This window comes from Crocodylus siamensis, chromosome 2, assembly GCF_052110815.1.
Source record: "Crocodylus siamensis isolate JL-2025a chromosome 2, ASM5211081v1, whole genome shotgun sequence".
Lineage (NCBI taxonomy): Eukaryota > Metazoa > Chordata > Crocodylia > Crocodylidae > Crocodylus > Crocodylus siamensis.
This window is the reverse complement of record NC_143396.1, coordinates 11562755-11580218: the sequence shown is the minus strand read 5'-3', so window position 1 is coordinate 11580218 and position 17464 is coordinate 11562755. Positions and strand designations below refer to the sequence as shown.

General features: G+C 61.5%; 2 protein-coding genes across 2 annotated transcripts in view; one reads left to right on the top strand and one right to left on the bottom strand.

Annotated features, from left to right (window-relative positions):
* LOC149869885 (uncharacterized) overlaps positions 1-17464 on the top strand; it is a 499172-nt gene that overhangs the window by 46239 nt on the left and 435469 nt on the right. The window lies entirely within an intron of this gene.
* On the bottom strand, positions 45-2751 carry LOC149869906 (avidin-like). Its single transcript, XM_090035315.1, has 4 exons — positions 2619-2751; positions 1548-1755; positions 857-977; positions 45-295 (listed from the first exon to the last, which is right to left on the bottom strand). Exons 1-4 carry the CDS (start codon positions 2691-2693, stop codon positions 259-261), a joined length of 441 nt encoding a protein of 146 aa, XP_089891441.1. The 5' UTR covers positions 2694-2751; the 3' UTR covers positions 45-258.

The window sequence follows — 17464 nt, the reverse complement described above, 5'->3', positions numbered from 1 at the left end:
AGGCAGGTTTTTCAGTGGAAAAGCTTTATTTGGCATCCAGGGCCGAGCGGTCACACCGGTCGATGCCTGGCTGGGCTGCGGGCTGGAGGTGGGCGCAGGCTGGTGGCACCGGTCGCCGTCTCCACGTGGGGTGAGAGCGGGAGCGGGCGGGGAGGGGTGTTCGGAGCCGGGGCGCAGGGGTGAGACTGGGGGACCGGGTCCCGCCGGTGCCCTGCCATGGGCGGGAGGGACGAGGCGCCTGCAGGACGCTCCCGCTCCTTACAGCTGAACCCGGGTGAAGACGTTGGTGCCGACCCTGTGGGGAAGGAAAGGCACAGAGGTGCTGCGGTTTCCTGTGGGGCCACGCGCCAGCCCTGCCAGCTCCCAGCACGGCTGCGGGGCAGCTGCCCTTGCCCGTATCCGCCCTGCTGCGGGTGCCTGCGAGCCGTGGCTCAGCAGGCCCGGGCACCCTGTGCCGTGGGGCAGGCTGGACACCTGCGGCCGCACAGGGAGCAGCTGCTGGTGCCAGGAGCGCAGCAGAAAGAAGCCGCCGTGGAGGGGCGGCCCCAGCGAGGGGTGGCTCCCCTGCCCCGGGCCTCCTGCCCCCAGGGCCCGGCGGAGCAGCCTTGGTGCTGCTGAAGCAGTGCCGAGCGCGGCCCGCCCCAGCAGTGCTCCCCGGGTCGTGCAGGAGCTGCTCCTGGCTCTGGCTGCGAGGGGACACCGGCCCAGGGGCTCTGCTGGGCTCCTTCCCCATCCCCTCCTTGTGCTCCTGCCCACGCAGCTTGGGGCAGGGGCAAGAGGGGACCCCTCCCAAACCTCCCTTTCCCCCGAACCGTGGTCCCCGGGATCCCTGCCCAGGGCGGGCCCTGCTGCTCACTGGGTCGCTTTCCAGTTGTCCTGGCTGGAGTTGACCTTGTCTCGCAGCAGCCACATGGTCTGCAGAGTCTCCTTCCCCCTCTCGTCCACGAAGCACTGGCCCACGAAGACGGTGGTCGAGTCTGTGGGTGGGCAGGGGTCGGACCGAGAGCCGATGGTGCGGCAGCCGAGACCGCGGCGTCCCGAGACCCGAGCAGGGAGGAGGGGGTTTTGGGGTCCGGCGGGGCCCGTGTGGCCGCGGCCGCTCAGGATGCCACGAGCACCGTGCAGCAGGGTGGGGGGGGCGGGGAAGGGGCTGGGGGTGGTGGGGCACGGACCCCTGGAGCCGGGTGAGCTGGCGGCAGGGCTGATCTGCCGAGGTGCCCGTGACAGCAGGGGCTGGACCGGACCAGAGACGGCGGGGTCCTGCCGGCCTGGCCTCCGCGGCACGGCACCGAGAGCCGGGCAGGAGAGGGCCCTGGGCAGGGAGGGGACTGCCGGCGCGCCGCTGGGGCTGGTGTCCGACACGGGGTGGGTGCAGCAGGCTGTTGGGCCAGGGGAGGAGAGCCGAAAGGGGCGACCCGGGGACAGGGGGGTGGAGGCAGGAGCTAGGTGCTGCCCGGGGCGGGTGGATGGACCCCAGCCTTCGCACTGGCACGGGGCTGCCCCGGCCTCCCCTCGCCCCCCACCCCGCCCCATCCACAGCCACGCACCGGAGAACGACCAGCTGACGGTGAACCCGAACGTCGGCTGCTCCGCGTCTCCCATGTGCTGGCTGCCATTCATGGGGGACACAGCGATCGGTTTGTGCGCGCTGGAGACTTTCGTGAGGTACATGCCGTGGAACTGCCCCGCGCTGTTGATAGTCGAGATGTTCATTTCAGAGCCCAGGTCGTTCTGCCAGTGTCCGAGCAGGGAGCACTGCGGAGGAGGGCTGCGGTCAGCAAAGGGTCTGACCCCTGAGCGAGGGCATCGCTCCAGAGCCCCCAGCCCTGCAGACCAACCCAGAAACCTGGGGACAGAGGACGGCGGTCCTGAGCCATGCAGAGAAGCGCCTGCTGGCTGTACTCTCTTCCCCGGGTCTCTCCCATTTCAGACAGCCGCAAATCTGTGCGGTTGCCTCCGCAGACGTGGAGCTGCTGAGGAGGCCAGAGCCAGGCGAAGGACTAGGGGCATTGCTCCGATGGAGCCTCTGCCCGGCTGGTCCTGACACTCAGGCAGCTCACAATGGGCAGGGAAAGGCGTGGGGGGCTGGAGACCCTCCCTGTGCGCTGGTCCCTTTGCAGACCCGGGTCTGGCACATCCCACATCCCACCAGGCCTCTTGTATGGTCAGCCCATCGCCAGACCCGTTGCATGGCCCCACGCGCTGCCGAAACACTCTAGGCTTGTGCCCGAGGATGTCTGTGGTGCCCCGACCTTGCCATGGTCACAGCCACGGGGCATCCTAGCCTACCTGCTGGGAGTCCTTCACGCTGAGGTCACACAGCCCAGAGCCATCGCGGCTTTTGCCCATCAGGGAGTCGGTGTCCCTGCCCGGGCAGCCAGCAGCCCAGCCCAGGTCTCCGGGGCACAGGTGCTGTGGTACCCCAGAGCAGAGCCCCTGCAGAGGGGCAGGTCCCAGCCCCTTCTCCACCCCACTCACAGCCCTGCCAGGCCCCACCACCCCTGCTCTGGGCTCCAGCCCCCAGGATCCCTGATGGTGCATGCTGGAGCAGCCCGAGGGGGTGCAGAGCAAGTGTGAAACCCCTGCTGCCACCAGCGCCGCTCCTGCCTGGTGAGTACCTTGTAAGTTAAAGGCATGACGAGGGTCACCCCAGCCAGGGCAAGGACCAGGATGAAGCCAATGCTCTGCATCATCGCTGGGAACTGGACCTGGACCTGGACCTGGACCTGGAGCTAGAGCTGCTTGTCGGTTTGGCGAGTCTGCAGGCAGGGACTTGTGCCCGGGCTCCCTCCAACACCCCTTTTATGCCCCCGCCAAGCGGGTGTGGCTGGGATCTGTGATCGGGCAGTTCCCCTGACTGGAAGTCCATGGAGGGGTCACTCGGTTGCTGTCACTTTCTTTATGACTGCCCTTGCTATTACTTTCCTTCTCAGAAACAGCTGCCAGGCAGCAATAGGGAAATAGCGAAAGGGGCCTGTGGCCATGTGCATGATGTCCACATAGGGAGAGTTCTCCAGCCAGGGACAAGCTCAGTAACTTGTGCCCCACTTGCAACAAGACCCCTGGGCCCAGCAGACCGTGGCAGGCAGGGCGCAGACGCACTGTGGGTCAGAAAGACATGAGACAGGCTGGCAGCCTTGTCTTTTATTACTCCCCGTGAACGGCAACACGTGTGCGTATCTCAGCGCCCACGGGGCCCACAGCAGCACGGAGCAGCTCCTCCCCGGTGCCGGCTGGGGAGACGCAGGAGAGGGGGCAGCCGCTCCGCGTGTGCCAGACCAGCTCCCAGCGCCGCCCCCCACGTGTACACGGTGCTTCTTCTGGTCATCCAGGAACGATCTCTGCCAGGTCTGCACAGGACTGTTTCTTCTCTCCTTCCCTTTGCAGCCCGCGTCTTTCACCTTGATTTAGGGTCCGCACAGTCAGGGTGGCTCGTTAACAACTTACCTACGAGCCTTGTGTGCACACGTCTCTGTTCCAGCACATCCACAGCCCTGGCACTTAGTGGCACCACTCGGTGCTCCTAGCATCCTCAGGCTAAAGCTGGGAGAGGTGCGCTGCCCAAGCCCACAGTGCGAGGTTGGGGTGGTGCTCGCCATGCTGAATGCACAGCAGGCAGCCAGGCACGGAGCCAGCGCAGAGCCCAGGCTGACGGGAAGGCGTGGGAGGGGGTCTGCACCCCTAGGACAGACGCAGGCCGAGTGTGCATGGGAGGAAGAGCCCTGGGGCTGGGTCTCATGCACGTGGAACTGTGGGGATGGGGGACAAAGGACGCGGCATTGGGGTCCTGCTGCTTTGCTCACTTGATGCGGGTGAAAACATTGGAGCCGTACCTGTGGGGAAGCCCACTGTCAGTGGGAGTGGATGCAGGCAGCATCAATCGTTGCAGGAATGAAGCGCCCAGGGAAGCCTGGTCCCCAGCCCCTGCTGCCTGGTGCTGAGGACTGGTGCCTGGGGGAGCTCCTCGCCCCAGGCCTGCCTCCCAGGGTGCCAGCAGCCCAGCCCAGGGCCATGCACCACGGGGGCAGCACCCACCACACCACAGCCCCAGACCCACAGGGGCTCTCGGCCAGGCGCTCCCCGACGGGGGCCAGGCAACGGCATCGGAGAGCAGCAGGATCTGACGCCTCCCCACGCAGCTCCAGCCTGCAGGACAGGGCACGGGGATGCCTGCGACGGCCCTTTGCGCTGCACCGAGCCCCACGGCTGTGCCTGCCCCGCTCACACGGTTGCTTTCCAGTCGTCCTTCTTGGAGTTGACCTCCTCCCTCAGCAGCCACATGGTGCACAGCGATTCCTCCCCGCTCTTGTCCACGAAGCACTGGCCCACGAAGACGGTGGTCGAGTCTGTGGGTGGGCAGGGGTCGGACCGAGAGCCGATGGTGCGGCAGCCGAGACCGCGGCGTCCCGAGACCCGAGCAGGGAGGAGGGGGTTTTGGGGTCCGGCAGGGCCCGTGTGGCCGCGGCCGCTCAGGATGCCACGAGCACCGTGCAGCAGGGTGGGGGAGGGCGGGGAAGGGGCTGGGGGTGGTGGGGCACGGACCCCTGGAGCCGGGTGAGCTGGCAGGGCTGATCTGCCGAGGTGCCCGTGACAGCAGGGGCTGGACCGGACCAGAGACGGCGGGGTCCTGCCGGCCTGGCCTCCGCGGCACGGCACCGAGAGCCGGGCAGGAGAGGGCCCTGGGCAGGGAGGGGACTGCTGGGCGGTTCCCCTGACTGGAAGTCCATGGAGGGGTCACTCACGGTTGCTGTCACTTTCTTTATGACTGCCCTTGCTATTTCCTTCTCAGAAACAGCTGCCAGGCAGTAATAGGGAAATAGCAAAAGGGACCTGTGGCCAAGGGCAAGATTTCGGCAAAAAAAGCCCCAGTTAGGCTCCGGAGTGGTGAGAGACGTAGGTGTGAAAGCGTGCTGCGCCCCCGCGGACCCCCCGCCGACCCCCGGCACAGCTGGAAGCAAGACCGGCCGGTGGTGGGAAGGGGTTAACCCCCCCGCCCTGAGTGGGAGGAGCCGGGCGGGTCAAGCCCCACCCAGGCCCCTCCTTGGCCCAGCCGCCCAGGGAGCCGCGCCCCTGGAGCCGCGCAAACAGGCGCCTGTCTGCCGGCGCGGAGTTTGCGCAGGAGGGCCTGAGCCCCTGGCTGCGAGCCCCCCAGGCCAGACAGTCCCAGTGTAGCCAGCCCACCAGCGGCGTGACACGGATGGGCCCGCGCCGCACCCCTCGGGTCCCCTCGGGCTCTGCTCCCCCCTGGCACCTCAGAGACCACCACGCAGACGCAGCCCCTGGCTCTTGGCTGCGGGGGCTGCCTGTCCCTTTTTCAGGCTCTGGGCCCGGGAGCATGGCCCCCTCCCCGTGCGGGGTCTGCTCCCTACCGGGGTCTCTGGCGCACCGGCTGGAGGAGCCCCAGGCCACAGTCCAGAGACTGCGCGCCATCAGGGACTGCGAGCAGGAGACAGACTCCTACTGCCAGGCCCGTCTCCCCCGGGAGCCGCAGGGGAGAGCTCCGTCTTCCTCCGGGACTAAAGAGGAGTCTGGGACCTCCCGCTCTGCCCAGGCAGGGGCATGGACCGAGGTGGTAAAGGGCCCCAAGGCCCGCCGCACCAAGGCCCCTGCCCCGCCGGAGCGTAGCAACAGGTTCGCACCTCTTGCAGCCCCAGCAGAGCCCACGCAGTTCCCAGCTCCTGCAGGCAACCCAGGCTCAACCGCAGCTACTGGCCCCGCTCTCCCCAAGACAAAGCGTAAGGTGTTTGTTGTGGGAGACCCCGTCCTGCGGGCACTGAGGGGCAATCTGCCGCCCCGACCCCTTAGCCCGGGAAGTCTGCTGCTTCCCGGGGGCCCGCATCCGAGACACTGCGGAGAGGATCCCGCAGCTCCTCCGGCCCACGGACCACTACCCCATGCTCCTTATTCACGTGGGCACCAATGGCACGGCTCGGAGCACCCCCAGCCAGGTCGTGAGGCGCTACAGGGAGTTGGGAGCGGGGCTTGGGGGTCTGGGAGCTCAGGTGGTGTTCTCGTCGATCCCCCCAGTCTCGGGCTATGGGCTGAGGAGGGAGAGGAGGATCCACGCGGTGAAGCAAAGACTGCGGCGCTGGTGCCATCGGGAAGGCTTTGGCTTCCATGACCACAGCCCGCTCTTTGGCGAGAGAGGCAGCGAGCTGCTGGGAAGAGATGGCCTCCACCTCTCTCCCCTGGGGAGGAGGCTCTTCTCAGCCAGGCTGGCTGACCTGCTCCACCGGGATTTAAACTAAGCCCGCTGGGGGATGGGGGGACTACCGCCACTGCTGGCCCGCTGAGCGACCCTTGCAAAGCCAGCAGACCAAGGCACTTAAGGGAGTCCACCCCTGCCCCAGCCCTGGCACAATCTGTGGGCAAGGCAAGAGCCCACAAGGGCACACTTGCCTGCCTGTACACTAATGCCAGGAGCCTGGGCAACAAGCAGGACGAGCTCGTCCTCCTGCTCAGTGCAAAGAAATATGATGTCACTGGGATAACGGAGACCTGGTGGGACTCCACCCCTGACTGGACCACGGGGATAGAGGGCTATAGCCTGTACAGGAGGGATCGTGTTGAAAAAAGGGGCGGGGGTGTAGCTCTCTATGTGAAGGAAAGCTACATGTCCCTGCAAGCTGATGTTGGCGACCGGCATGGACAGCTAGAGACCCTCTGGGTAAAAATTCGTGGGGAATTCGGCACAGAGGACACAACGGTGGGAGTCTACTACAGACCTCCCACTCAAAGTCCTGAGCTTGACCAGGAGTTCGCCCGGGAGCTGACTGAGGCCGCTTGCTCCAGGACCTTGGTTGTCATGGGTGACTTCAACTACCCGGACATCTCCTGGAAAGATCACTCAGCAAAATCTGAGCAGGCGCAAAGCTTTCTCTCGTGCGTGGATGACCTCTACCCGACTCAAGAAGTGTATGGGCCAACGAGAGGCAAAGCGCTGCTCCACCTGGTACTGGCTACGGGGGACGACCTAATCGGCGACCTAGTGATCGATGGGAAGCTGGGTGACAGCGACCACGAGCTGATCACCTTCACCATCCGCCGGAAAGGTGGCAAGTCAGTCAGCAACACAGAAGTCCTTGACTTCAGAAAAGCCGACTTTGACAAGCTCAAGAGGCTAGTTGGTCAGGCCCTCAGGGACCATGACCCCAGGGAGAGGGGAGTTCAAGAAGAGTGGTTGCTTCTCAAGGAAGCGATCCTCAGTGCACGAGCTAAATCTATTCCAACACGGAGAAAAGGCAGCAAGAAGGCACAGCAGCCCCCCTGGCTCTCCAGGGACCTAGCGGACCTACTGTGGCTAAAAAGGAAAGCCTACAAAGGATGGAGGACGGGATTCACCTCCAAGGAGGATTACTCCACGCTGGTCCGGTCCTGCAGGGACCAAACCAGGAAAGCCAAGGCTGCAACTGAACTCCAACTAGCTTCAGGCATCAAGGACAACAAAAAGTCCTTTTTCAGATATGTGGGGAGCCGGAGGAAAAGCAAGGGCAATGTTGGACCCCTGCTAAACCAGATGGGGCAACTGACAACTGACACCCAGGAAAAAGCCAACCTATTAAATAGGTACTTTGCGTCAGTCTTTCATCAGTCCCACGGGACGCCCCTGCCTGCTATGGGACAGGGAGATCCGGGTGATGGGGATCCCCTACCCTCCATCAATGCTGACCTCGTGAAGGAACACCTTGAGAAGCTGGATACCTTCAAGTCAGCCGGCCCTGACAACCTGCACCCCAGGGTGCTCAAGGAGCTGGCGAGCGTCATAGCCCAGCCCCTGGCACGGGTCTTCGAGAGCTCCTGGCGCTCTGGTGTAGTGCCCGAAGACTGGAAGAAGGCCAATGTGGTGCCGATCTTCAAGAAAGGGAGGAGAGTGGATCTGGCTAACTACAGGCCCATTAGCCTGACTTCTATCCTGGGGAAGATCCTAGAAAAGTTTATTAAGGAGGCCATCCTTGAGGGACTGGCCCAGGCTAACATCCTAAGGGACAGCCAGCACGGGTTTGTTGTGGGTAGGTCTTGTTTGACCAATGTCATTTCCTTCTATGACCAGGTGACCTATCACCTGGACAAGGGAGAAGAGGTTGATGTCATATATCTTGACTTCAAAAAAGCTTTTGATCTGGTATCCCACGATCACCTCTTGGCCAAACTGGCCAGTTGTGGCCTTGGCTCCACCATGATCCGCTGGCTGGGAAATTGGCTCCGTGGTTGGACCCAGAGGGTTGTGATTGATGGCAGTCACTCATCGTGGTGCCCTGTGACCAGTGGGGTCCCTCAAGGCTCTGTCCTGGGACCCATCCTGTTCAACATCTTCATTAACGATGTGGACATTGGAGTCAGGAGTGGACTGGCCAAGTTCGCCGATGACACCAAACTTTGGGACAAAGCATCCACGCCAGAAGATAGGCGGGTGATCCAGGCTGACCTGGACAAGCTCAGCAAATGGGAAGACGAGAACCTAATGGTGTTTAACGCCAAAAAATGCAAGGTTCTCCACCTTGGGAGGAAAAACCTGCAGCACCCTTATAGGCTCAGCAGTGCTATGTTGCACAGCACTACAGAAGAAAGAGACTTGGGGGTCATCATTGACCACAAGATGAACATGAGCCTCCAATGTGATGCTGCAGCTACTAAAGTGAGCAAAATGCTGGCTTGTATCCACAGATGCTTCTCAAGCAGATCCCAGAACATCATTCTCCCCTTGTACTCGGCCTTGGTGAGGCCACAGCTGGAGTACTGCGTCCGGTTTTGGGCTCCACAATTCAAAAAGGATGTGGAGAAGCTTGAGAGAGTCCAGAGGAGAGCCACGCGCATGATCAGAGGTCAGGAAAACAGATCTTACGATGACAGGCTGAGAGACATGGGGCTCCTTAGCCTGGAAAAGCGCAGGCTCAGGGGTGATCTGATGGCCACCTATAAGTTTATCGGGGTGACCACCAGGATCTGGGGGAACGTCTGTTCACCAGAGCGCCCCATGGGATGACGAGGTCAAACGGTCACAAACTCCTGCAAGACCGTTTCAGGCTGGACATAAGGAAGAATTTCTTTCCTGTCCGAGCCCCCAAGGTCTGGAGCAGTCTGCCAGCGGAGGTGGTTCAAGCACCTACATTGAACACCTTCAAAAGTAAATTGGATGCTTACCTTGCTGGGATCCTATGACCCCAGCTGACTTCCTGCCCTTTGGGCGGGGGCTGGACTCGATGATCTCCTGAGATCCCTTCCAGCCTGAATGTCTATGAAATCTATGTCCAGATAGGGAGAGTTCTCCAGCCAGGGACAAGCTCAGTAACTTGTGCCCCACTTGCAACAAGGCCCAGCAGACCGTGGCAGGCAGGGCGCAGACGCACTCTGGGTCAGAAAGACATGGGACAGGCTGGCAGCCTTGTCTTTTATTACTCCCCGTGAACGGCAACACGTGTGCGTATCTCAGTGCCCACGGGGCCCACAGCAGCACGGAGCAGCTCCTCCCCGGTGCCGGCTGGGGAGACGCAGGAGAGGGGGCAGCCGCTCCGCGTGTGCCAGACCAGCTCCCAGCGCTGCCCCCCACGTGTACACGGTGCTTCTTCTGGTCATCCGGGAACGATCTCTGCCAGGTCTGCACAGGACTGTTTCTTCTCTCTTTCCCTTTGCAGCCCGCGTCTTTCACCTTGATTTATGGTCCTCACAGTCAGGGTGGCTCGTTAACAACTTACCTACGAGCCTTGTGTGCACACGTCTCTGTTCCAGCACATCCACAGCCCAGGTACTTAGTGGCACCACTCGGTGCTCCTAGCATCCTCCAGCTAAAGCTGGGAGAGGTGCGCTGCCCAAGGCCACAGTGCGAGGTTGGGGTGGTGCTCGCCATGCTGAATGCACAGCAGGCAGCCAGGCACGGAGCCAGCGCAGAGCCCAGAGTGTGGCAGAAAGCCACCTTGGTTTCTCCCCAAAATCTCTGCCCTGTGCCTATGTGATTAGATGGGCCAGCACAGAGGAGTCACACCTCAGCCTGTCTCTTTAGGTAACCTGCGCTGGCTGCAGTCCTGCGGGGGGGAACCTGCTCCCTCTGCCCACGGGACTGGCACCAGCCACCTGGTGGGGGGTATCTACCTGGGGGGCTGGAATCTGCCCGGTAACAGGTGATGTATTTCTAATTGGTTGGCTGACAGCCAACTGGGGCTGACCTCCACTGGCCCAGGTGAATGAGGTCACAGGGGCTATATAGGTTGGGGGGGAAGGAGGCTCGCTCTCTTTGCCCATGAGGTGAAGCAGCAGCAAAGCAGGGGAGACAGAGCAGCCTTGCCATCGGGACCTAGCTCTCTCTCTCGCCCCAAGGCTCCAGAGGGGAAACTGGAGAACTCTGGAAGATGCTTGTGAGTAAGCTGGTCAATCGGATTAGATATCTAGCTGGCAGCAACACAGATGCGTGATCAAAAGGCTACCTCAGCCACACTGTTTGCTCTTTAGGATTTCTAGGATATTGCTCAACCCTGTACCCTAGTTTCCCCTACCCCTTGTAATCAATAAAGTTCTCCTTTTTGACTGGTGTGGGAGACTTATTGAGGGGTGGGTCTAAACTATACCTAAGAGACCCCTTAGGTCTGCGGACTAAGGGAGACTTTGCTTTTTGCCCCCTGACTTGGGGAAGTGCCCCATGTGCCTGTACCGGGTCGAGTACCCGTAGGACATTAGGCCTGTGTTTCCCCGAGGACACAGGGCCGAGACAGTCCCTTCTCGGCGTGGTGGCAGTGATGTTACCCCCAGACTAGCGAGTGTGCTCCGGGAGAGGGGTCGGCCGAGCATTGGGCGCCCCAGGGAGACATTCGGAGCCTGGAAGGTTGGGCAGGCGCAGGGAGGTGGGCGGCTCAACGCAGGAGCGCCCCCTACTGGCTCGCCACACGTGGTGGGAGAAGGTGGGATCCGAAAACCCTGCAGTTTTACAGGCATAATTTGGAAAGAGTAATAGAGACACTGAAATCCCTTGAGCAAACAATTTCTAATTTGGCATTGGGTCAACTGGATAGTGTAGATAGCCAGGATGGTGGAGCAGTACACCGAAAAGACCGTGCCTGAACTGAAAGAGCTGGCGAAAGAGAGAGGCCTTCATGTGAAGAAAGGGCTAAAGAAGGAGGAACTGATTAAACTCCTGTGTGACAATGACCCAGCCACAGAGCAACCTCCACACTCGCCAACTCCTGAGTCCTCCCCCGAATCACAGCGCCGCACGCCTAGTTCGCAGTCCTCAGGGAGATCAACCCCTATGGGGGAGCAACAGGGCAAGCTCAAGTATGAGCTGGAGCTGAAAAAGATGGAGTTGGAGTTGAAAAAGATGGAGATGGAGGCCCAGCGTGAGAAGGCAGAGCTGGAGAAGGTAAAGATGGAGTTGGAGGCCCAGCGTGAGTGTGAGAAGGCACAGCTGGAGAAGGCCAAGCGCGAGGCGGAGGCCTGAGAGGCAGAGGCCAAGCGCAAGCACGAACTAGAGATACTCCATCTGCGAACCAGCGTGGAAGATGCGGGCCCTCCGCGAGCGCCCGGGGAACGCCCCAAACCGAACTCCTCAGCCTTCGCTCGCTACCGACCTGGAGATGACCCCGAAGTATTCCTCAGCATCTCTGAAAAGCAAGCCTGACAGTTGAAGGTGCCTGAGGAGGAGTATATGCTGCACGTAGCGGCTCTGCTGGATGGTGACCTGGCGGCGGTCCTGAACAGCCTGGCCTCAGATACAGCTGATGACTATGATACATTTAAACAGGCCGTGGCTGCAAGGTTCAAGTTCGGGCCGGACTATTTCCGGAAAAAATTCCGGAATCTCCACCCACAACCGGAGAAGTCAATGGCTGATTATGTGGTTTTGATGTGGGATGCTTTCCTTAAATGGGTAGGGGGAGCCAAGGCTGACACTGCCGAGAAAACGTATCAACTCATGGCATTGGACCAATTCTATTATTGCTGTCCAAGGGAAATTAAAACCTTAGTCAAGGACAGGGGCCCCAAAACAGTCCATGAGGCCGCTGAAATTGCGGATCAGCTGTTGCTCAACCGGGACGGGTCAGACAAGAAGCCTCCCTACTCCGGGAAGGAACATAAAGGGGTCCAAAGAGAGGGGAAGGGAGGGCCAGGTCCAAAAGGGGAAAAGGGGCCGTCCCAGACCGAGCATAAGGAGGCCCCTGATTCGACCAAACCTCCCAATTCGGAAAAGAGGGGGTGCTATAACTGCGGGGAGCCGGGCCACATCAAGCCCAACTGCCCAAAGTTGAGCAACAAACCCAAGCCCGTCAGACGTGCAACAGCTGTAAGCAATGAGGGGGGAGACCCAAGCCCCTCCGAGGGGCGTGCCTGTTGCTACAGGATCACAATCCCAGAGGAGGCGATGCCCCCCCACCGGACCAAGATAACGGTCAGTGGGAGAACCCTTATTGGGGAACTGGACACAGGGTCCAGCGTGACATTAATCGATGCCAACCTAGTTTCACCTGCAGATATAATCCCAGGGAGGACCCTGACCATTCAAGGGGTGGGGTCTCCGCCATTTGAGATGCAGGTAACCCGGTCACCCATCGAGTGGAGAGGCTGCGCGATGCATGTAGAAATGGGTGTGATGGAAGGGGCTCCGGCTCCCATCCTGGTGGGACGGGATCTACTTAATCGAGAACTCCTGCACAGAGAGATGGACTAGGCCCTAGAGCTAGAGCCCTACCGCATTAACGCGGTGACTCGTCTGCAGAGCAAAAAGGCTAGAGGGGGAGGGTTAGAAACTCCCCAAGAGACAGCCACACCATTGGCTGCACTGGGAGAGGCCCCAGCGGAGGGTGAACGCACACCGGACCCTGAGGGAACTAGCAGCCGCAAGGGTGGGCTAAGTGACAGTCCCAGGGAAGTGTCTAGTCCGTCAGTGGCAGAGGAAGGAGAGCCTCTCAGGGAGGAGTCCAGGGAAGTCCCTGAGGGTGACGGTGCACTCCCCGCAGGAGCCCCCGAACTCTCTGCTGATGGCTTAGCCGGGCGAGAGGAGTTCAAGCAGGAGGTTCTGGCAGACCCCAGCCTGGAGGACCTCCGGCAGATGGCTCAGGAGCAAGAGAGCGAGTTTACCCCGGAGAAGAGGGAGCAGGTGGTCTGGGATAAGGGACTTCTCTACCAGTTGTGGGTGCCCAAGAGCCGCGCCCAGACCGGGGAACCCCATCGCCAGATCATAGTAGCTCGCAAGTACAGACAACGATTGCTCTCCATGGCTCACGATTTACCGTGTGCGGGTCACGTGGGCAGGGAACGGACACGCCAGTAGCTGCAGGCAAACTTTTATTGGCTCCGAATTGCCCAGAATGTGACGGACGACAGCCGATCGTGCGAGATGTGCCAGCGGAAGGGCAAAAGCAGGGACAAGAGAAAGGCTCCCCTACAGCCCCTCCCCGCTCCCTTATGGGACAAGAGCGAGGCCATCAAGGACTGGCCGCCTCCACAAACCAAGAAGCAAGTCGGAGCCTTCCTCGGCCTGGCCGGATATTACAGACAGTTTGTCCCGGGATTCGGGGCGACGGCAGCTCCCCTGCACGAGCTGACCAAGAAGGGCAGCCCTGACCCCGTGGTCTGGAGGCCGGGGTGCCAAGAAGCATTCGACACCCTAAGGGCCGCCCTGGTCGAACACCCGATCCTGAAGGCACCGCTCTCGGATGAGCCCTTCTACGTCGCCACGGACGCCTCCGACGCGGGACGAGGAGCCGCACTCCTACAAGAGCACCAAGGGACACGGCGCCCCGTGGTGTACCTCAGCCGGAAGTTAATCCCTCGGGAGCGAAACCTGTCGTCTATGGAGAAGGAGCGTCTGGCGATCGTGTGGGCACTGAACACGCTGAGGCCCTCTCTATGGGGGCAGCCGTTCACCGTCCTACCGGACCGTGCCCCACTGCGGCGGCTGCAGACGATGCAAAGCCCACTGCCAAGCTGCAGCGACGGGCCCGGCAGCTTCAGGAGTTCGACGTCACCGTCGAGCACATCGAGGGAAGCCAGAGCGTGGCCGCAGACGCCCTGCCGCGGAAGGACTCGGGGCCGTGGGTCGGGTGGACTCAGACCTGCTCGAGAGCGCTCGGGCGGGGAAGTTCCTGAAGGTGCTGTTATGTGTTATATGTTTTATTGTTAGGATCAGTATTATGTGGTGTGTAATTTCTCTGTAGGGTCGAAAGGTGACCCCTCCAAACTAGCACGAATGTCTCCATACCTCTGTGAAGCTACGGATCCAAGCTTTATAAAAGGGGGGGGGGAATGTGGTAGAAAGCCACCTTGGTTTCTCCCCAAAATCTCTGCCCTGTGACTGTGCGATTAGAGGGGCCAGCACAGAGGAGTCACACCTCAGCCTGTCTCTTTAGGTAACCTGAGCTGGCTGCAGTCCTGCGGGGGGGAACCTGCTCCCTCTGCTCACGGGACTGGCACCAGCCACCTGGGTGGGGGGCATCTACCTGGGGGGCTGGAATCTGCCCAGTAACAGGTGATGTATTTCAAATTGGTTGGCCGACAGCCAACTGGGGCTGGCCTCCACTGGCCCAGGTGAATGAGGTCACAGGGGCTATATAGGTTGGGGGGGAGGAGGCTCGCTCTCTTCGGCCATGAGGTGAAGCAGCAGCAAAGCAGGGGAGACAGAGGAGCACGACCAGCTAAAGTTGGCTCTCTCCCCCAAACTCACAAGCTAGAAACCACCTGCTTCAGAGGGGAAGATGCTTGTGAGTAAGCTACTCGATCGGATTAGATATCTAGCTGGCAGTAACACAGATGCGTGATCAGAAGGCTACCTCAGCCACACTGCTTGCTCTCTAGGATTTCTAAGTTATTGCTCAACCCTGTACCCTAGTTTACCCTACCCCCTGTAATCAATAAAGTTCTCCTTTTTGGACTGGTGTGGGAAACTTATTGAGGGGTGGGTCTAAATTATGCCTAAGAGACCCCTTAGGTCTGCGGACTAAGGGAGACTTTGCTTTTTGCCCCCTGACTTGGGGAAGTGCCCCAAGTGCCTGTACCGGGTCGAGTACCCGTAGGACATTAGGCCTGTGTTTCCCCGAGGACACAGGGCCGAGACAGTCCCTTCTCGGCGTGGTGGCAGTGATGTTACCCCCAGACTAGCGAGTGTGCTCCGGGAGAGGGGTCGCCCGAGCGTAAGGCGCCACTAGGGAGGCGTTCGGAGCCTGGGAGGGGTGGTGTGGCCCAGGGAGGTGGGCGGCTCAACGCAGGAGCGCCCCCTACTGGCCCGCCACAGTGCTCGCCATGCTGAATGCACAGCAGGCAGCCAGGCATGCAGCCAGCGCAGAGCCCAGGCTGATGGGAAGGCGTGGGAGGGGGTCTGCACCCCTAGGACAAACACAGGCCGAGTGTGCATGGGAGGAAGAGCCCTGGGGCTGGGTCTCATGCACGTGGAACTGTGGGGATGGGGGACAAAGGACGCGGCATTGGGGTCCTGCTGCTTTGCTCACTTGATGCGGGTGAAAACATTGGAGCCGTACCTGTGGGGAAGCCCACTGTCAGTGGGAGTGGATGCAGGCAGCATCAATCGTTGCAGGAATGAAGTGCCCAGGGAAGCCTGGTCCCCAGCCCCTGCTGCCTGGTGCTGAGGACTGGTGCCTGGGGGAGCTCCTCACCCCAGGCCTGCCTCCCAGGGTGCCAGCAGCACAGCCCAGGGCCATGCACCACGGGGGCAGCACCCACCACACCACAGCCCCAGACCCACAGGGGCTCTCGGCCAGGCGCTCCCCGAGGGGGGCCAGGCAACGGCATCGGAGAGCAGCAGGAGCTGACGCCTCCCCACGCAGCTCCAGCCTGCAGGACAGGGCACGGGGATGCCTGCGATGGCCCTTTGCGCTGCACCGAGCCCCACGCTGTGCCTGCCCCGCTCACACGGTTGCTTTCCAGTCGTCCTTCTTGGAGTTGACCTCCTCCCTCAGCAGCCACATGGTGCACAGCGATTCCTCCCCGCTCTTGTCCACGAAGCACTGGCCCATGAAGACAGTGGTTGAGTCTGTGGGCAGTGGGCGGGTGAGTGCTATGGGCCCCGTCGTGGGTTCTGGCTCCTCATCCATACTATCCGTGCTGGCTGGGCATGTGGCTGCCAGCTAGGATCTTCCCGGCGGGCACATCCTCAGGGGCCACTGTTGTCACCCCAGGTGCGCCTGGGCCAAGGCTCAGGCTGCGGCCGGCTCTAGCGATGGGGACGGATCATGGAGAGGGTGGGAGGTGGGCAGGTGATGTGGGACCATCGCAGCACATCCTGGGCTCCCAGGCCTCTCCTGCTGTTCCATGCCAAGGCAGAGGGCTGGAGCCCAGTGCCGCAGGGGCGGGCGACATGGAAGGGGAGAGGGTCTCCTGCAGGGGCAGCCGGTGGCTGGGTGCAGGGGAGAGGGCCAGGCCGGGGTGGCAGGGCGGGAAATGGGGGAGAGGAGAGAGCAGACGAGGGGCAGGGCTGGGGCTGGAGGCTCCCCGCCTCCACCAGGGGCTGCAGCTGCCCGGCACGCACCTGAAAAGCTCTCCCAGTTGATGGTGAAGCCGAAGCCCCTCACCATGCAGCTGCTGGGACCCGCGCAGCAGTGCCGGCTGGATGGGCGCCTGCGTGGTCGACACGGCCATCCTGTACTCACTGCAGAAGCTGCCATCTGCTTCCACGTCAAAGGTGTGCATCTGGGAGCCCACCACTGCCTGGACGGGACACGCTGCATGGGAGCACACGGGTCAGCACGGGCCACACGTGGCGCCTGCAGGAGAGGCCGCCCTGCCTACCGCCCCAGGGCCCGTGTCCAGCAGGACGAGGCAGGGGCAGGTGCCCATGTTGCACCCGCGCCCCCTGTGCAGCCCCTGAAGCAGGGTGCTCCGTGGCACCGGCTGTGGGACGGCTCTGCCAGAAACGTCCGGGCGTGTGGCCCAGGGAGGCGCAGGGAGGCCAGACCGGCGAGGTGCTGCGCCCAGGAAGGCAGGGACAGCTGACCTTGCGGGGCCTTGCCGGAGGCTTTGGCCCTGGGCTCCCTTCTCTCCTGGCGGTTGCATCCTTGGCTGGCTCCTGCCCCTCACGGAGCTTCCCCCCTCGGCAAGGCGGCTTCTAAAAGAGCAGAAGAAAACCTGGCTGCTTTCCTGGGCCAGCAGAAACCATGAAACGTGACCCAGACCTTCTTTTTTATTTTGTATTTTTAATGACATTTTCGTGTTCCCAGCCAAGTCAAGTCCGAGTCCGTGTGTCAGTCCAGAACCATAAGTGGCCCTACAGCTGGCTAAAATCCTCCACCCCCACCAGGGCCTTCAGATACTCCCAAAGTCTTTTGGCGGGCGTCCTACACTCGGGCTCAAGCCCAAAGGCTTGGGGTTCAGATGCCTCCAAGATTTGCCTGCCCTTAGCCATACGGCCACAGGAGCAAGCTAAAGAGGAGCCCCCATTTCCATAAAGTGGGCTTCAAGCCCTAATACCTTGGCAGGTACTAAACCATGCCAGAATAACAGTTATCCCCAGGAATACTTAAGGAAAACT